Source organism: Engraulis encrasicolus, chromosome 9, assembly GCF_034702125.1.
Source record: "Engraulis encrasicolus isolate BLACKSEA-1 chromosome 9, IST_EnEncr_1.0, whole genome shotgun sequence".
NCBI lineage: Eukaryota > Metazoa > Chordata > Actinopteri > Clupeiformes > Engraulidae > Engraulis > Engraulis encrasicolus.
The window spans coordinates 23494388-23514066 of record NC_085865.1 but is presented as its reverse complement, the minus strand read 5'-3'; the positions used below and the strand labels follow the sequence as shown (position 1 = coordinate 23514066).

Sequence of the window (19679 nt, the reverse complement as noted above, 5' to 3'; positions counted from 1 at the left end):
TCAATGTCCCAAGGCATGTGTGTGCTTGACCTTACCAACATGGCAGAGAGTTTTGTCTTCATTTGGCCATTGTGTGTTGTCACGGTGGTGCGAATCGTGGCTAGTGGGGGTTTCTAGTGCGCGAGCGAGCTGGACTCTCATTAATTATGTTCCCTGTGTGTGTGTGTGTGTGTGTGTGTGTGTGTGTGTGTGTGTGTGTGTGTGTGTGTGTGTGTGTGTGTGTGTGTGTGTGTGTGTTTGCGTGTGTAAGTGTGTACGTGTGTGTGTGTGTGTGTGTGTGTGTTTGCGTGTGTAAGTGCGTACGTGTGTGTGTGTGCGTTCGTGCGTGCGTGCGTGCGTGCGTGCGTGCGTGAGTGCGTGCATACGTGTGTGTGTGTGTGTGCGTGCATGCATGCGTGCGTGCGTGTGTGTGTGTGTGTGTGTGTGTGTGTGTGTGTGTGTGTGTGTGTGTGTGTGTGTGTGTGTGTGTGTGTGTGTGTGTACGTGCACATTGTTGGCTAATGTGTGCACATATGTGTGTATTCTTGTGTGTGTCCTGGAGTGCAGACTATCGGTCCAAAGGAGGGTTGGCAGGTGTACAGCTCGGCTCAGGATGCCGACGGGCGCTGCATTTGCACGGTGGTGGCACCGGAACAGAGCCTCTGCTCCAGAGACGCCAAGAGCAGGCAGCTCCGGCAGCTGCTGGAAAAGGTATATCCATACAGTCACTGCAATACACATGAATACACGTTCATATACAATACACTGTACATTCATAAACACACAAGGGAACACGCAAACTCACATTCCTGTTTGCACACAGACACAGACCATGCTCCCATGACCCATATACATGTATGCTCACACACACACACACACACACACACACACACACACACACACACACACACACACACACACACACACACACGTCCTACCACATAAATAAACGCATATGCATACATTCTCTCTCTCACACACATGCATACATGAACACACACACACACACACGTGCATGTGCACGCACACACACACACACACACACTGTTTTGTTTCCTAAGAGTAATGTCAAAGCAGAGAAATGGTGCGCTGTCCCTTTAACTAGTACGAGCGTCGCAGGGTCATGTGGTCTGCTTCCTCCTTGAAAGGAGCAGAGAGATTTTCCGCCCTAGTCACGAAAATTGATCCGGTGTGCGGCCACTGAGTAAGTTATTTGTCTTTTAATACTTTCTGTTACATGTTAATTCTGCTATCTTGTAACAGTAATGTTGAAAGTGCATTTGTAGCATCTAATCCGCGGTTTGCGAGTAAACGCTTTCCATGTGGTTACTGACAAACATTTCCCTGCTCGCGTGTGAATCAATTGTAATGTGTTGTAGCTCCAAACTGCCTGTCAAAGCGTAGCGTTAGGTGTTGTGTGACTTATCTTAAGTGAAGACAAACATTCATTTGAAACATGTACTGCTAATGTTTAAATGGCTTGTAGTTGATTTGGATGTAACATTTGGTTAGGAATTAGTCAGCTGGCACGAGTAACCTCTGACTCGCTACATGCATTGTGGGAAATGGAGTCATTGTAAGGTTGACTTGCTTAATGTTAACACGCTTCTAGCTTATTTACCTCTTGATGTATGCTTTACTTTTGTTTGAGATGAGGGTTAAATGTTAATCGTATGGATGCTGACTATATCTGCTTTTGATATTTACACACTGCTGCATTTAATGTGGTCCTTCATGTGCATTAAGGGTAAAATTTAGTGATTGAAATAATGGTCAATGGATTAATGATTAGGCTACTTATGTTTGTCATTTATGTTGCTGCACTGATGTGTTTGATGTTTCATATGGGCATTTGTAAATATTGTATGGACATTTGTAAATATTGTACAGAAATGGGGAAGTTTAAAATCCAAACTTGTTGAGACCTGATTCTGTATTTATTTTGATATTGTTTCAGGTTTTTACCTACTGCTGCTACCGCATTCATTGATGTTTCAAAGCAAAAAGCAAAATAAAGAAACAAACGGGAAAATTGAGTTGAGTAATTCCTGTGGCGCACCGTGATCAAGCCCTTTCCGTGGGATAACGGAACACACACTCTCTCCACACACACACACACACACACACACACACACACACACACACACACACACACACACACATACACACACACACACACCCGCACACACACACACAGGCAACTGGACATTAATGCATGTTTTTGCCCGAGGGATTTTAGTCTTTTCACTGTACTCACACAAGCTGGTCCCTAACAGCTTTCTCTCTCAGACTCACTTCTGTTTCTCTATTCCCTCCACATGAATCCTGCCCCTCCATGGATCCACACAGGCACAGTGTACAGTGTAGCCACTGTAGCCACAAATGGGAAAATTAAGTTCCTGAGCTGTTCCCAACACTTTTCAACACTATTCTCTACCACAGAGAGAGAGAGAGAGAGAGAGAGAGAGAGAGAGAGAGAGAGTGTTTCTTCAAATATGAGATTTTTTTTTTTTACTTATATTTACTATATGTTCACACACACACACACACACACACACACACACACACACACACACACACACACACACACACACACACACACACACACACACACACACACACACACACACACACACACACACACCACACACTGACAGTTTCAAGCTTAACCTTTCGTTTCGCCTCGCCCCCACAAACTCGTCCCCCCCACCATTATGTTGCTTTTGTCACTCTCCGCATCTTCAGCTAAAAGGCACCCTCCTCCTCCCCCCTCATCACCCAGCCCCCCTTCCCCTTGGCATCCTGGTGCGTCGCAGTGATTGGTTTCATCCGGACCCTTCAGCATGGGGTTGATTTGGAAACGTGGAGTCATTAATACCTGTATTCATGATTAACGACCTGCACACACACACTTCCTCCTGGAGTGAGAATAGAAAAGGACGGGGGAGAGAAAAAAAAGACGGACGACGAGAAAGAAATAAAACGATGGAGGGATTAAAAAAAACGGGCAATATTTATATGCAAACGCATGCCACGGAGACCCAGCCGTGCTGCGTTGCCGCGCTCAGCTTGCCTTTCATTTATGATTTATATGAACCTTGCCGCTCACTGTTCCCAGTACAGAGAGATACAACAGCTTCTTTGGAAGGAAAAAAGGGAAGGAGCTGCCAGAGGGGCTGGGGAGAGAGAGAGAGAGGGAGACAGAGAGATTCAGTGAGAGAAAGAGAGAAAGAAAGAGAGAGAAAGAGAGGGAGCGAAAGAGAGAGAAAGAGCGAAAGAGAGAGAGAGAGAGAGAGAGAGAGAGAGAGAGAGAGAGAGAGAGAAAGAGAGAGAGAGACTGAGAAGATCGGTTGCGGGTAGCCCATGTTGCTATCAGTGTTAAGGAACTGCGCTTAGTGCACATGCTGAATTCTTAATGCATGAGCAGGCTGGGTGCACAATGGTTGGGTGGCTGGTGCAGGGAGGTGGGGGGGGCAAGGGGTGATGGGTGGAGTGGGTGGCTTGGGTCTTTGATTGTGTGTGTGTGAGAGAGCAGGTTTGGGTCTTTGGTGTGTGTGCACGTGTGTGTGTGAGAGAGTGTGCGTGTGCGTGCGTGCGTGTGTGCGTGTGTGCGTGTGTGCGTGCGTGTGTGCATGCATGCGTGTGTATGTGTGTGTGTGTGTGTGCACGTGCATGCATGTATGTGTGTGGGTTAGTTGGTTTTGGTCTTTTGTGTGTACAGTATGTGTGTGTGCGGGGCGTCTTTTGTGTGTATGTGTGTGTGTATGTGGGGGGTAAGTGGGTTTGGGTCTTTGGTGTATGAGGTTGTGTGTGTGTGTGTGTGGGGTGGGGGGGGGGGGGGGGGGGGTGGGGGGGGGGGGGGGGGGGGGGGGGGGGGGGGGGGGGGGGGGGGGGGGGGGGGGGGGGGGAAGCTTTCATTTCAGTGCCAGAGTAAGGTGGAGGATGATTCTGTGCGGGCAATGATTGAAAGGGTAAAAGTGAAGTTCTGTGTGTGTGTGTGTGTGTGTGTGTAGGTGTGTGTGTGTGTGTGTGTGTGTGTGTGTGTGTGTGTGTGTGTGTGGGTGCGTGGGTGTGTGTGTGTGTGTGTGTGTGTGTGTGGTTGTGTGTGCGTGTGCGTGTGCGTGTGTCTGTGCATGCGTGCGTGAGTGCATGTGTGCGTGCGTGCATGTGTGTGTGCATGCGTGCGTGCGTGCCTGCATACATGCGTGTGTGCATGCGTGTGTGCCTGTGTGTGTTGATGGGAGGTATGGTTGGAAGGATGGAGGGGGTAAAATGCATTGGCTTCCCTCACACAGCATTGGCCAGTTAGCTGCTGGTGGTTCGCTTCGGTTAGTTTACTTTATCAGGTCCAACATCGCCCCTGCCAGCAGAGATGAAGGGCTTCCTGTGTTTGCGTTAAGATAGGCGTGTTTGCACACACCAACATTTCCGATTTAATAAATCTGATGTCAAAGTGATTTCTAGCTATTCGTTTTTTGTCTTTTGTTTTGTTCTTCTTTAATCCTTGCCTTTGTGAATGAAAATTATGTTCTCAGCTTTAATCAAAGGGAAATCTGTAAACCATTCATTTACATGCAGATTGCCTTTCCCTATGCAAACCATTTCACATAGGAGGAAGCGTATTTCACTTCACTGCATGCGAGGGAGGGAGGTAAAAAAAAAAATATGCACAGATCAGTAGAACATTTTCACCATTTAACATCCACACAAATATGAGACATCCAAAGCTATTTCCACTTTAGGAGGAATCACAAATTCACTGCATGTGACTGAACAGAGGAAGGTGGGGGGAAGGTGCCTTGCGATTTAATCGGTCACAGATAGGACGATAGGAGTCACAGATAGGTAGAGCATTTTTGACCATTTACGTAACAACCAAACATATTGGAAAAAGAAACATCCAAAGCCATTCCTCTCCATACAAATCATGTGTTAACTGCATGTGAAAAAGCACATTTGATGCATGCAGTGAAAAAATAATAACGAAACAAAATATTAAATTAAGAAAAATCAAAGCACATTTCAGATTCTTTTATCGTGTTGAGTGGTTACATGAAGCTGTGTTTGAAGTTACTGTATATCTAGGTTTTCATTTCATTTTCCTCTTAGCAAAAAGGGCAGGAGTATTGCAAAAAAAGGAGCACTGCATTTCATAAAGGAGCATTTCATGGAGTGTTTTCATGTCTTGAAGGGACTCTGTACTCGCCCATCTTCCCTAGAGTGTAACAGTGCATGTGGAGATGATGGCCTATTGTATTGTGTTAGACGCGGTAAAGAGGTCAGGAAGGCTGGTGATTTTCCTCCTGAGTGGAAACTAAGTTAGTCTAGCCTCATTCATTGTTGGATCGCAGGAGCAACACACAAGAGGCACCATCCCCTGGTCACCAATCATCACAGGGTTTTTTTTTAACCTCTGTGTTACACGTAGTCTTTGGGGTGGGCTTTGACGAGACAGTGGAGAAAGTAGAATGGCTATGGCAAACAAAAAGCAGTTGTTTGATTGGTCGTTGCATTGTCCAAGGCAGTGCAGAGGCAATTTGAACCATAAAGACAACGGTTTGTAGTCCAGACTAAAATTTTCACTTTTAGTCTGGCTAGCCAGTCTGAAATAAATGCTCAGGCATGTTTTTCAGTTTTAATGCAGAGGTAAATGTTCAGTTTTACCGTAAAGATGTTGACACATTTGAAATATGTGAAATAGGCATCCATCTCAAATGTGTATTGGCCACATTTTCATCAACATGTCGAACAAAGATGATGATGAGGGCAATTATTATGATGATGGTGATGATGCATTTGGGTTAAGTATGATAATTTCTAGTGGCTAAAGACGAAAATGCCTCAGGTGACATTGATGCATCAGCCTGTTGAAATGCATTAGACATTTTTGTAAGCGATCCATTTTCTTTAAAAATGAGGTTGTCAAACGGGAGGGGAAAAAATTTAGATTGCCATTCGCTATAGCTGACTTGACTATTGCTAGACAGATGCTTGACTGGAACGGTCCAGATATGTTCTCGATGTTACGGCTCTGACTTCTGACAAGAAGAAACTCTGGGATTTATTATCTGTAGGTCTAAGGTTACTTCCTGATGCTACAAGAAGAAGAAGAAGAAGAAGAAGAAGAAGAAGAAGAAGAAGAAGAAGAAGAAGAAGAAGAGTGTAGAAGAAGAAGAGTGTAGAAGAAGAAGAGTGTAGAAGTACAGTGAGATGTCTTTTGGAAACCGCCCAAAGATGCAAAGAAGTAGTAAGCTATAGAAGTAAATATGTAGGGCATGTAATTAAGCAATATGCAGTTACTGTATAACAATATATACTGTACAATCTACAATAAACATGATACGATACAATCAGGCTGGTATGTACAATAGGCCAGTGGATTTCAAACTGGGGGCCAGGGACCCCTGGAGGGCCGCGAGTGGGTGCTAGGGGGGGCCGCGGCGGGTTGGCAGGAAAACAAAATAAATATTTGCATAAATTAAATAACTAATGTGCACCAAAATAAACGCACAATAAGTTGAACAATATTCCCATTATTATAAAGTAATCAATTGCATCTCTGAACATTACTACTACTACGTTATTATATTATAGACTATGGTTGTGAAAGGGGATGCACAAAAACATAGTGTAGCACAATCCATGCTAGGGGGGCCTTGGCTGGAATCGATCGGTGTATGGGGGGGCCTTGCCATGGTGAACTTTGGGAACCTCTGCAATAGGCTATATTGTGTGTGATATGATGTGTGATATTAGCAGAAGCCCTCATATTTATTTCATAAGGAACACCTTCTATTAGACATTGGTTTCACTGAGTTGCACTATGTTCACCAAGGCAGCCCTCTCAGTACATATGCATAATGTATTATATTCTGAAGTGTATTCTTCATTTTTATTCTGTATTCTGCATAAGGATGATGAAGTATGCATAGAGAGAGATCATTTTGAGTATATGTCAGAAAAGTGAGAGGATATAAGTATGGCTACATTGCAGGATTTTGTAAGTTTATGTGAAACGGAAGCAAAATAAACTCCCATTTCGGTTTTGCATGGTTGCGGAATATATTTTCCGAAGGCATAATTGTGGCAGAATTGCAGAGCAGAGGTTGGTTAGGGATTCAATTAGTTGAATTAATCATATTCTTCTCTGCAGCGCTGGCCTGCTGCTCTGTGTACTGCAATTGACCCAGTCTCTTTACATAACCTCAAAACTACAGCATTCCATGTGCAAGTGTCAGAAGTGAACATGTATTTAAGTGTGAAAACATCAGATGAGATATGCTAAACCAAAAAGAAGTGTTTGATGTTCTGAAAATCCAGGAGCATCTTCGCATACTGTAAGATGAAAAGGCACTGAAAGGTAAAAGTGAAATGTTGTCTTTCTCTCTGTTTGCTTTAAGATTTTGTGGAACTTTGATGTGAGTCCAGATAACTCTTGAAACACTTTGGTGTTTGGTTAGGTCTTCAAAGTGGGCGAAGTATTTTGGTTAAAACAACCTGAATTGAATATGAGAAGCAGATTTCACACGTAACAAAAATGACTGATGACTTCTTTGACTATACAGCTTTTCTTTGGACTTCATGGAAGTGCAGGGATTACCATACAATAAAGAAATGGAGATACTCCAAATAGGAATGCCCTCAAGTGTTCTTGAAGAATCCACAGCATGTGGCTTCAATTTGCTCTTATCTGTCACAGCGACCTCTGAAGGGATAGTCATACCAACAAAGTAGATCAAATGCTTTCAAAAACCCAGTCCCAGTGATGATAGCTTGGGAACCATTGATGTAGCCTGCCTTCTTAAGAATAAGCAAGCAATCTACAAAAAAATTACGAAGTCAATTTCCAATCTGAACTTAAACTGGCAGCTTGTGCTGTGAACTATCCGTGTGTGAACTGCCTTGCAGTTTTGCAGAGCAGAATAGGTCATGTCTTGTCGATATTGCAGGGACCATAGGGATTGGCTGCACTTTGCTCACTTTAAGGCCTGTAAGACAAATGGGATGTGGCCAAGGGGGACATACCATGCTGATAGCCTCTGATGCCTGATCCATGGATGCTTCTTCTTCGTTGTCTTCTTCTTCTTCTTCTTCTTCTTCTTCTTCTTCTTCTTCTTCTTCTTCTATTCTCTCTCTCTCTCTCTCTCTCTCTCTCTCTCTCTCTCTCTCTCTCTCTCTCTCTCTCTCTCTCTCTCGGACATCCTTTTCTCAGCTACAAACTCTACCACATATTTGATACGAATAATCACTTGAATTAATAGCTCCATTTAATTTTGACATTATTGTGCATGTTGAGTGGATGTAACATTTTTTAAAGCATGACTTGGCCTTGTGGCTATATTAAGATGTGACAGTCAAGAACGTGATAAGAAGCAATTGATGGACAGAGATGAAAGGAGGAGAGAGAGAGAGAGAGAGAGAGAGAGAGAGAGAGAGAGAGAGAGAGAGAGAGAGAGAGAGAGAGAGAGAGAGAGAGAGAGAGAGAGAGAGAGAGAGAGAGAGTTGGTAAATGCAAAATAAAATTACCAGCAGTGAACACATCCACAGTACAGTGCAGCTGGACCAAACAGACAAAAAATGAAAAGAAAAAAGGATAAAGGCACACAACATGAGCTCAAGGAGCCGGGCCTCAAATCTCCTGTGGATGTGAAAGTAGAGGTGTGAGTAAAATAGTTGGAAAGCTACAATAAAACTTTTAGGAGAACAATGTATACTCACAGTGGTGTTGATAATGGCTGGGTGGATAAGCTTCTTACAGTCATATCACTGTCTACTTACAGTTAAGTAGGCTATGCATTGAGAGCAATGCCAAGAGAAGAGCAATCTTGCCTTGGCTGCTGATAGTTTGAAAGGGGAAGTACAACTACAGTCAGTACTAAAGTTGAATGGGAAGGCCTCCCTCTTGAAATAAAAAAAAATGTCAAAATTATCCCAATTCTAAAAGAGGCATATCTCTTCCATCTCTTGTGCCATTTAACACTGAATACTTATTTTAACATTTGAAATAACTACCAAACACTGGTTTGATTTTACAATTCCACTACAGCTTACAATACATTGTAGTGCTTTCTTGTAGGGAGGAGTATCACTCTCTCTGAGATCTCTTAGTACTGTACATGGTAAATGGACTCTCTCTGAGATCTCTTGGTACTGTACATGGTAAATGGACTGCATTTATGTTATGCATTCCAACACTTGGCAGAGCACTGTACCTAAAGCACTCGAAATGTGAATACCTCACACTCAGCCATACACATACACTCACACAAGGATGGCTTACAGCAATGGGATAACTAGTGTTATCTGGATAAGTGGATAGTGTCATCGTAAAGGAACTTGTTGTCTTGGAAAAGCTCAGGTGTTGATTTTTTTCAGGGAAAATGATGCTATGGGTATGTCAACTTTGTGCTCAATTGGCCCTGCATACACCTGTTTGTATACACTTTAGTAGGGCTGTAAGGATATTGTATCGAACCGAGAAATCGTGATACACAGAGTCACGATACTGTATCGTGATACAAGGAGGCAGTATCGTGATATGCCCTTTCAAATTTTATTACCCATTACTCCAGAAAACAACCTTATGATTTGATGTGATAGTGTTTCCAAACTTCACTGGAGATACATTTCAGAAATCGTGGGGTGTATCGAACTGTCACAAATCGTGATACGAACTGAATCGTGAGTTGAGTGTATCGTTACAGCCCACACTTTAGTCTCTTCTGCACGGTAATGTGTCAGACGAGCCAGTTTACAGGTGTACCTCTTGATTGACCTCGTGATTGAAGGGGGCACAACACAACACAACACAACACACAAATGCTCTCCACAGTGCCAGGTGCTCCCCTTTCCTCTGTGATCTATTTCATAGTTTATGATCACTTTGACTTGCATAGCATTTGTTGTTTCATCTCCCAAACATAAAAAAACAGCACCTCTGCATTCATCCTTCACTAAATGTCCTTATTTAAAGTCTGCATGAGGCTTCCCCCACTGCGAGCCAGGTGTGAATAACAATGGCGCAGCTCATTTACACTGTTTTACCCTGTACTCTGAGGTCACTTTCAACCAATCCTTCTTTTGGAATCCCCCCAAGGTCTTACTTTGCTTGCTATAATACACTGATGTGATGCATACAAGATAATATAACTTCTACCGAGCAGAGGTCACAAAAACTGCATTAACACAGGCGAAACTCTGTTAGTCACAATAGCATCAGACAATTACACTGTGTTCCGTTGTTTGTGTGGAAACCAAGACGGCATGTGCCCACGCATATCTCAAGAACAGCATAACAGCTTAGGCATGCTGTGTGGCTAAATGACAGCCTGTAATCTGGAAATCGCGTTCGTTCCCCCCACCAGCATGCCACAGCCCCATCAGAGCTTTTACTTGACTGCATACAGCATGTGTGGGATGTTGATGCTTCTTTGCAGGAGCTGGTTGGTAATTAAAAATCTAAGGAATAAACTTTCTAGACATTTACATAAACACGAATCAAACAACAACAGCACTTACGAATGTGTGTTTCATGGGGTTGAATGAGGAACACAGTCACTAAATCAGCCAGTGTTGCCACTGAAATACATCTTTAAAACACATTATTATGAAATAAATATTATTATTATTATCGTTCATCCATATTTCGATATAACTTTATGCAGTGATCTAAAAAACATTATTGCAGCGCATGTGAGTGGTGAGAGATGTTTAGATGATGTGCCTTTCTTCTGATGAAGGGAACCACACATCCAAAACACAATGAAACATATTCCATGGAAGCATATTAGTGCTTAACACATGGACAATATGGTCCTGACAATCCATCTGTCTCTCACACCAACAGGTTCAAAACAAAGGACAGCCTGTCATCAGAAAATCGTGTTAGTTTACCCCTCCCAGCATGCAACAGCCTCCGCTGCTCAGAGCTTTTACTTGAGTGCATGCGTGGGATGTTAATGCTTCTTTGCAGTACTGTAGCTGGTCTGTAATTAAAAATATAACAATTAAACTTTTAACCTTTTACATCGACAAAGTATTTATGTGTGTTCCATAGGCTCAAATTAAGACCAGAGGTACTAAATCAGCCAGTGCATTACTTAGCACTTAGTAGTTCAGCCATTATTAAATGTCATTGTAGTATTTGCAGTAAAATACACTAATACATTCTACACATGTGCTGAACACATATGCACTATGCCCTGTATAAGGCCTAAAGAACACTTTAACATTTTCCATGTAAGTATATTGATGTTTTTCTGAACCTCATCTGTACACTAAATACAATGTTACAAGTGTGGCACCATTACTCTTTAGCCGTTGCTGGTGCTGAATCGTTTAGAAAGGCTATGGGCAGCCTAACGGTAGACTGACTGGAAATCCTGTGAGAACATGACAAACGTTGAAATGGGCAGGGTTAATGGGTGGGGTAGTAAAGGTGGATTCGTAAGGTCCTGATCGTCCATTTGTCTGTCAATACCAACAGGTTCAAAACATGTCGCAGTCCATCGAGGTGCTAAATCTGCGGACGCAGAGGGACTTCCAGTACGTCATGAAGATGGAGAGCCAGATGAAGAACTTGAGGACCACCTTCAGGCAGATGGAGGACGACAGGAAGGCCATCATGGCCAGGAACTTCAAGGTAAAATATACTGTAAAACATTGCAGGAACTTCAAGGTAAAATATACTGTAAAACATTGCGTCGTCCTGCTGCCTTGAGTTTGTAAGTGAACTCACTTCGAGACTTAACCCAAATCGAGTTCCCTTGCAAACTTAAGGCAGCAGGGCAACTTACTTTTTATATTTAACTGGCTGCAATGTTTTATAGTGAGGGAAAAATGTTGTACTCATATATGAAAACACAATGTCAGGACGTGGCGGTGGCTCAAACAGCTAGGGCACTGACTGTAATGCTGGAGACCCGGGTTTGATTCCGGCCTGAGGTCATTCCCTGTCTTTGTCTCTCATTACTTTTCTGTCTCCTCTCAAACTGTCCTGTCCAATTAAGGCAAGACCCCCCCCCCCAAAAAAAAAACCACACACACAGACTATCCTTTAGAGAATGTTTTTTTCTTTGAAGTTTTCTTTTGACTGCAATTGCAAGCAGTGGGTAAAGTAAAGCGATGCGTCTTCACTAGAGGATTCCATCGTAAATGCAACTGGTGTGGGTTGGCCTTGAGCCATCGTCAGTGCGGATATCTCGAGAGCATGCCTATCCTCTCCTACACTGGAACTTCAAGGTAAAGGTGCTCCATTTGTCTTGACGCATCAACAACGTGGCAGTGCCTGTCTGCAGCCCTGCTGACAGAGGGGGACAAACGGGTATGTTATCCCGGGCCCAGGGAGACAGGGGTCCCAGATTTGGGTCCCCATTGCATTGTATTGTATTCGGTAGGGTGCCCTTTCATATGATTTTGTCCTGGGCCCAGCAAAAGCTGTCAGCGGTCCTGCCTGTCTGTCTGAAGAATAGCGCACTGTCATGTGGAAGAACATTCATCAAGCTAGTGTTTTCTTGTCACATGAGCAACAACACATCATTTAGATGTAATGTACAGATGGGCTTGGCCGCTGAGGAGTTATTATGGAATATCCATATATGTTACACAATCGGTAATCTATCAAATAGTTCAGTCAGTGTGCTGGATAAATGGCCAAGTGATCGTCTCGTCGCACAGGTGAAAGCACCCATTCACTGCTGTAAAACGGATCCCATTAGACTACCACTTCTCATAAAAATCATACGAGTTTCTCAATGGCGTTCAATTTTACGTGTGCGTGTGAATGACAAATTTATGTGACTTCTGGGGCTGGCCATAGCTGTACGGTCACATACATACAACACTAAAGCTGAGTTATTGGCCCTAAGTGAGATACTGGAAGCCGCTCGGACGGAAAGCGCTTGTCATAAATCATCTCTGCGGGAATCGATTGTCTCCATGACTTCAGTTCCATACTATATCTTGCAGCTGTCCCACCCGCCGCACAGCCGTCACTGCACAGCTAGGCCAGTGTATCTATACTCTATGTGATTGGCAATTCTCAAACCTCTCTGTGCTCTCATCTTTCTGTGTCTCTTTCTGTGTCTTTTTCTCTGTGTGTGTGTGTGTGTGTGTGTGTGTGTGTGTGTGTGTGTGTGTGTGTGTGTGTGTGTGTGTGTGTGTGTGTGTGTGTGTGTGTGTGTGTGTGTGTGTGTGTGTGTGTGTGTGTGTGTGTGTGTGTGAGAGAGAGAGAAAGAAAGAGAGAGAGAGCATGGACATCATCGAGCTTGAACGCGTTAAATCACCCGTGCAACATGTCCTGTTCATGTGCAGTACTTCACGCCTGTTGTACCCACCTGTGTCTTACTCTGCTCCAGGAGCTGCAAGACAAGATGGACGAGTTGCAGCCGCTCATCCCCGTGCTGGAGCAGTACAAGACGGACGCCAAGCTCATCTCGACGTTCAAGGACGAGATCCGCAACCTGTCGGCCGTGCTCATGTCCATCCAGGAGGAGATCGGGGCCTATGACTACGACGAGCTCTACAGGCGTGTGGTCAGCCTGGACAGCCGCCTCAGGAACTGCATGAACAAACTCAGTAAGGAAGGATGGCTGCTTCTTTTTTATTTAGTGGTTTCTTTGGGCTTTCACAAGAGAGAGAGAGAGAGAGAGAGAGAGAGAGAGAGAGAGAGAGAGAGAGAGAGAGAGAGAGAGAGAGAGAGAGAGAGAGAGAGAGAGAGAGAGAGAGAGAGAGATTGGGAGAAACCTTGGGTTGGAATTGAACCAAGGTCACTAACATAATGGTACGGTGCCCTTGCCCAACGAGCAACAACACAGTTACGGTGTACTAGCCCTACGGTATAAACAACATTTCAAATGGCCTTTTCTTTTTTTTCAATATTTTTGAGAATTTTTGTGCCTTTATTGGATAGGACAGTATGAGGGAGGAAAGGGAATGAGCTGAAAAGAGAGATTGGGTAGTGCTGGGTAATGATCCAGGTTAGGTTCGAACCTGGGTCCCCACTGGCATGTACAGTAGCCCATCGGCCATGCTCATCTCAGTCCAAGGATTGGGGCCTACGACGAGCTCTACAGGTGCGTGGTCAGCCGGGATAGCCGCCTCAGAAACTGCATGAATAAACTCAGGAGGGACAACTGCTTGTTTTCTTTCTTTTCAATATTTTTGTTGAACATTTTGAGCCTTTTTTGGATAGGACAGTGTGGGAGAAGACAGCAATGATCTGAAAAAAGAGATGAGGTTGGCTGATCACCCAGGACAGATTCGAACCTGATGCGCCACTGGCATACCGGTATACAGTGGCCTCTACATGATACAGCTGCACTAGCTATGACACAATAATAATGACTACACCCCAGTAACTTCACTGTCCTTAGTGATGATAACCACATGTTCATTCATTTGTTCTCTGCCATGAACTGCTGGAATAGGCTCAGTAAGGTGACTGCTCGACTTGTGACTTGACTTGACTGCCCTTAACGATGATGACCCCAACATGACCCCATGGCCCTTCACCGACTCCCTGACATCAACTGCATGAATAAACCGAGTAAAGGGACTGCTGGTCTTGACTTGTCATTGACTTGACTGCCCTTGGTGATGATAACGTGACTGCCTTTTTCACTTACAGTCTCTGACATTTTTCCATCATAGGGACATGATAAAAAAAACCTTGACAGTGGGCAGGTTGATTGATGTCTCATCGTGTGGTGTGTGTGTGTGTAATAGGCTAATGCACATACAGTATGCAGTGACGCATGGCTGTGCGCAGTGATTTTACATAGGAAACGGGGGCCCTCATGCAGTTTTGGTTGCCCTTGATGCCTACACTGCATTCGTTCTTTATCATTTTTCCATCATGGCCACTTACAGCCCTCGATAAAAAATAAAAAAAAACGTGACCACCGTGACCAGCTTGATTGATATCTAATGCAAATATACTGCATAGCAGTGCATGGCTTGTAACATAGAGTGTGCACTGCTCAGTCATTTTAAGGAACGATGACTGTTATGGCTGCCCTTGATAATGACTACACCGTATTCATCGTCCATCATTTTACTGTGATAGGGACTATCAGAGGCATGGCAAGCCAACAGACAACTGCTGATAAGGGGGCTCAAGGGGCTCTGAGACCCAGTGACGGTTAAAAATATAGCTGTGGCAATACGACTTTCAATGAAAGTGTGATTTCCCCCTGCTGCCTCCGTGAGGTCTGCAATCATCTCTTTGGCCCTGAAGAAGTCGTTGATTGATGTGGATATAGTGTGTTACTAATAGTACGTCTGGGACGTACCATTGTTTTTTTAGGAAGGGAGAAAGTTAACTAATGAAATGACGTGATGCCTAGCCACACAGCACCTCCATTCAGAAGGTAACTGATGTGGAGAGGAGAGCCCATGGTGTTTCTCTAGTCTCCTTAAGAATTCTTTGTGAGCATGGCACTCTGTGGGCCAATAAGTAGCAGTGAAGATGGCGTTGAGAGCTCTTTAACTTCATCCGCAAAAGACAAGTTACGCTGGCTTGGCACTCACAAGTCTTTGATTTGGAGACAAGCTCTTGGTAGCCCTGCTATAACTAATTGGTTTCCTTCCTCGATGCACAAAGGGAGCACGTTATTGAACTTTTGTAGTGGAGTATTGTTAGGTTGCAATGAAAGGACAGAAGAAAGAGAGAAAAAAACAAATCGACTCAAGTAGCTGGCATTCTCTCTCTCTTTCTCTCTCTCTCTCTCTTCTGCACGGTTGACTCTCCTTTAAGCTGTGAAAGGCTGTGTTTCATCTGAGAGGCTGAAGCGACAGTGCGGCCCTCTGTGCTAAACTTGTTATGACAGACTTCTTACAGGCAGGCGTTGTCTTGTGTCTCCGCCACGAGGCGCCGAAACGCAGCAATGCGTCTCGTATGACACGCACACGCGCATTAATCACAGATAACAGCCACGGCATCCTCAACATCCGTCATGTGGAAATTATGGATTTTGCCCTCGACGGCTCATTGGCTTTGATGCACGGCAAAGGCACCCTCCATGGGCACGCAATGCCACGAAATGGAGAGGGGAATAAAGTGAAGCAAACACGAGGAAATTGCCACTTGATACCCCGAACTCTCTGATGCTCTGTCTTAGTTTTATTACATATGAATCTGAGCAGGCAGGGGGGAGAGCAGCTATAATGAGTGGAAATACTCGGGGTGTCTGTAATACAAAGCGATGCCCTTGGAAGACAACGTTCATTAATTATCGCGGGCGCACACATGCTGCTTGTCAATATTAATGAAATCTAATGTAAATTATGGCGCTCTTGTTGTTTTCTGTCATCAAGGTTACTGTATTTCTGCATCTCTGAAAGCCTGTTAAAACATACCTTTTGCTCAGTCATTTATAAGGCACCAGAGTCATGCATAGGCCTACAGTATATACTGTCCGTGTGTAGATTTTTTTTTTGTACTCTGGAAATGCAGCTTAGAATGAGAGCTATTGGTATGCCATACAGCTGATGCCAATGTATTATAATTGCTTTCCCATTCGTCTTGCAGTAATGGTGCAGTCAACAGTGTCTGCAGGTAGCAGTAGTAGCAGTATTATGGCAGTAGTACCGCTCCAGAGAAACAGGCTTTGAACATGCATGGCACATCTCCCTGTGGTGGTCGATACGATCCATGCCCGGTGGAAGAAGCCATCAAATAAACAAGTAAGATTTTTTTTTAAAACACAAAAGATAACTGTTTTTATCTCTTGCATTCTTCTCTTATTAACAGCATGTGGAAAACTAATGAAAATCACCGGCCCGACCACCATTAAGACGTCTGGAACGAGATTCGGCGCTTGGATGACTGACCCGCTGGCATCCAGCAGGAACAACAGAGTGAGTAGTGGCGTGGGCTCCGCTATTCATCATTCTTTATTTCGCTGTCTTTTTCTTCTGCCGCGTTCTCTTTCTTCTTTTTTTTCATCTGGGGGGAAGGCCTCTGTGCTCTCTAGTCAGGGAAACAGAACGACGGATTACACATAAAAGCATTAGTGTTGCTCAGAGTCTGAGTGAGAGAGCAGAGCAGAGCAGAGGCATGCAGGCTGACTGGCTGGCGATCACAATAGCTGCGGGGATGCCAAGGTAATTGGCGTTCCCACACGCGCCTCATTTCAATCTAAAGGCCTCACAATGTGTCTGCTTTATTTATACACTGCTTTTATTTCCCAGGACATTTGCTACAATGCAAAGCTTAAAAAAAACACTCGCTTCGGTCAAGACCTTGTCGTGCGCGTTCCAGCTGACAGGAATCTGATCTTCTTACTAGATGTCCTTTTTTTTCTTGAAGGAATACACAAGAGCGCTGGTTCTTACAGTGAAAAAAAAGATAGGCGAGAAAGAGGAGTCAGAAGTTTTTGTTCTCGTGTACGGTACTAGAGCTATCCACGTCTCACCTTGAAAAGGACTGTAATGCCAACCTTATGAATTGTGTGTATTTTTTTACAATGTGGAGAGTGATAAAACACCAGCAGCCGTAGATAGAATCCCTGCTGACAAAGTGCCAATATGAGTCCCCATAAAGCTGCTGGCTTCTGAGGAAGTTGGAATCCTTGAACTCATATTGAACCCTATATTTTTGTTTGCTACACGGGGAACAATTTATGGAGGTTGTTTTTTTTATATATATTGTACTGTTGCAAGTTTAGGAACGTTCAAAACTTCTGGCAATATCTCTCCTGCTCACTTGTCGTTATTGCATCTTGCATGTTTTGCTTGCCTGATTATCATCGACTTTCAATTCTCTTCGAGACTTGGTCTGACCTACAGGATAACAATTAACGTTTCTCAAATGGCATGGTTGACCCACCTCCCTTGGTTTGCTACTGGTCGAGGCCAGAAAAGGCTGTGCCAAAGCTTAAATCAAACATTTTCTTAGTCCCAATAGAACATCAAACCGGGTGGAGTTCCTGAATTCTGCAGAGCTCAGAAAGTACTTGCATTGCTTTTGACCTGACTAGTACCAAGGTTAAAGGTGTTGCGTCATTAGGAGGGCGAGTTCTGGCTAGTGTTTTGCATGAGTAGAGATCACTTGACTGCACATCTAATCTACCTTCGGGGACAATAAAAAGTTATCTAATCTAATCTAATATAATCCCCATTCGGGGACAATAAAAAGTTATCTAATCTAATCTAATATAATCCCCATTCCAGGTCTGGTACATGGACAGCTACACCAACAGCAAGATTGTGCGCGAGTACAAGAGCATGGCGGACTTTGTGACAGGGCTGGAGTCGAGGACCTACTACCTGCCGTACAAGTGGGCGGGCACCAACCACGTGGTGTACAACGGCTCGCTCTACTACAACAAGGAGCAGAGCAACATCGTGGTGAAGTACAGCTTCGAGACGGGCCGGGTGTTGGCTCAGCGCGCCCTGGAGCACGCCGGCTTCCACAACGTCTACCCCTACACCTGGGGCGGCTCGTCCGACATCGACCTCATGGCCGACGAGCTGGGCATGTGGGCCGTCTACGCCACCAATCAGAACGCCGGCAACATCGTCATCGCCCAGCTGGAGCCCGAGACGCTGGAGGTGTTGCACACGTGGAACACGGAGTACTCCAAGCGGAACGCCGGTGAGGCCTTCATGATCTGCGGAACGCTGTACATCACCAACTCGCACATGACCGGCGCGAAGGTCTACTACTCCTACAACACCAAGACGTCCACGTACGAGTACACGGACATCCCCTTCCACAACCAGTACTTTCACATGTCCATGCTGGATTACAACCCGCGCGACAGAGCCCTGTACGGCTGGAACAACGGGCACCAGGTACTGTTCAACGTCACGCTGTTTCACGTCATCAAGACCGAGGACGATTCCTAAGGGGAGGGAGACGTACATGCCCAGACACGCACACACACACGTGCATACAACATACATGCACACACACACCACACATACTATACTATATGCTGTATGCGCACAAACACACACACTCACACAGGCCGCACATGCTGTATGCGCACAGACACACACACACACACACACACACAGGCTGCACATGCTGTACGTGCGCACGCACACACACACACACACACACACACACACACACACACACACACACACACACACACACACACACACACACACACACACACACACACACAAACATTAATATTGGGTCATAGTTTGTGATGAAACATTTTGTACATTTTTCACAGTTGTTTTTGGGGAAAGAGAGGGGGGGAATGGGTGCTTCATCACTTGATCTTTACAGTCTGTATTTTTTATGAACTGAAGAAGACATTGCCTTTTGATATGCGAAAGGGACACAAGAGTATGGAATGGACTACGCACCGAGGATGGATTACATTCAAACAAAAGAGCCGAATATTTTTTTGTTGAGATCCAAACAAGCGTCCATTGCTGCTGAATACAAATTATTGCCTTATTTTGCGATATTTTACATCTCAGAGCCTTCAGCTTATCAGCGGCACCCATGCATGAATGTCTACATTAATGCCAAGTAATTTATTTTAATATGAGATACGTTTCTCTCATGGAAAATAATTTCAGTACTTTATCCTGTTTACTATTATTTATTGTAATAGCAGTCGCAATTTGTAAGGAGTTAACAATCCAAAACTGGACATTATTCGACTTTTCGTTCGACCAGAGACATTCTCGAAAATGAATAGTGCTGTATCTCTGACAGTGAAATCTTGTATAAGGCT

General features: G+C 44.3%; 1 protein-coding gene and 1 long non-coding RNA gene across 2 annotated transcripts in view; both read left to right on the top strand.

Moving 5' to 3' along the window:
- The window catches only part of olfm3a (olfactomedin 3a), a gene marked incomplete at its 5' end in the record, with an annotated part of 20989 nt that extends 2161 nt beyond the window's left edge, over window positions 1–18828 (top strand). Inside the window, 5 exons of the mRNA XM_063206129.1 lie at window positions 527–690; window positions 11465–11620; window positions 13335–13554; window positions 16730–16836; window positions 18151–18828. Of these exons, the coding sequence (XP_063062199.1) occupies window positions 527–690; window positions 11465–11620; window positions 13335–13554; window positions 16730–16836; window positions 18151–18828 (1325 nt within the window). The remainder of the gene's footprint in view (window positions 1–526; window positions 691–11464; window positions 11621–13334; window positions 13555–16729; window positions 16837–18150) is intronic.
- LOC134455072 (uncharacterized) lies at window positions 1032–2013 on the top strand. The gene is made up of 2 exons (XR_010036008.1): window positions 1032–1183; window positions 1937–2013. It is a non-coding gene; the product is annotated as an uncharacterized LOC134455072 (long non-coding RNA).
- Window positions 18829–19679: the final 851 nt, after the last annotated feature.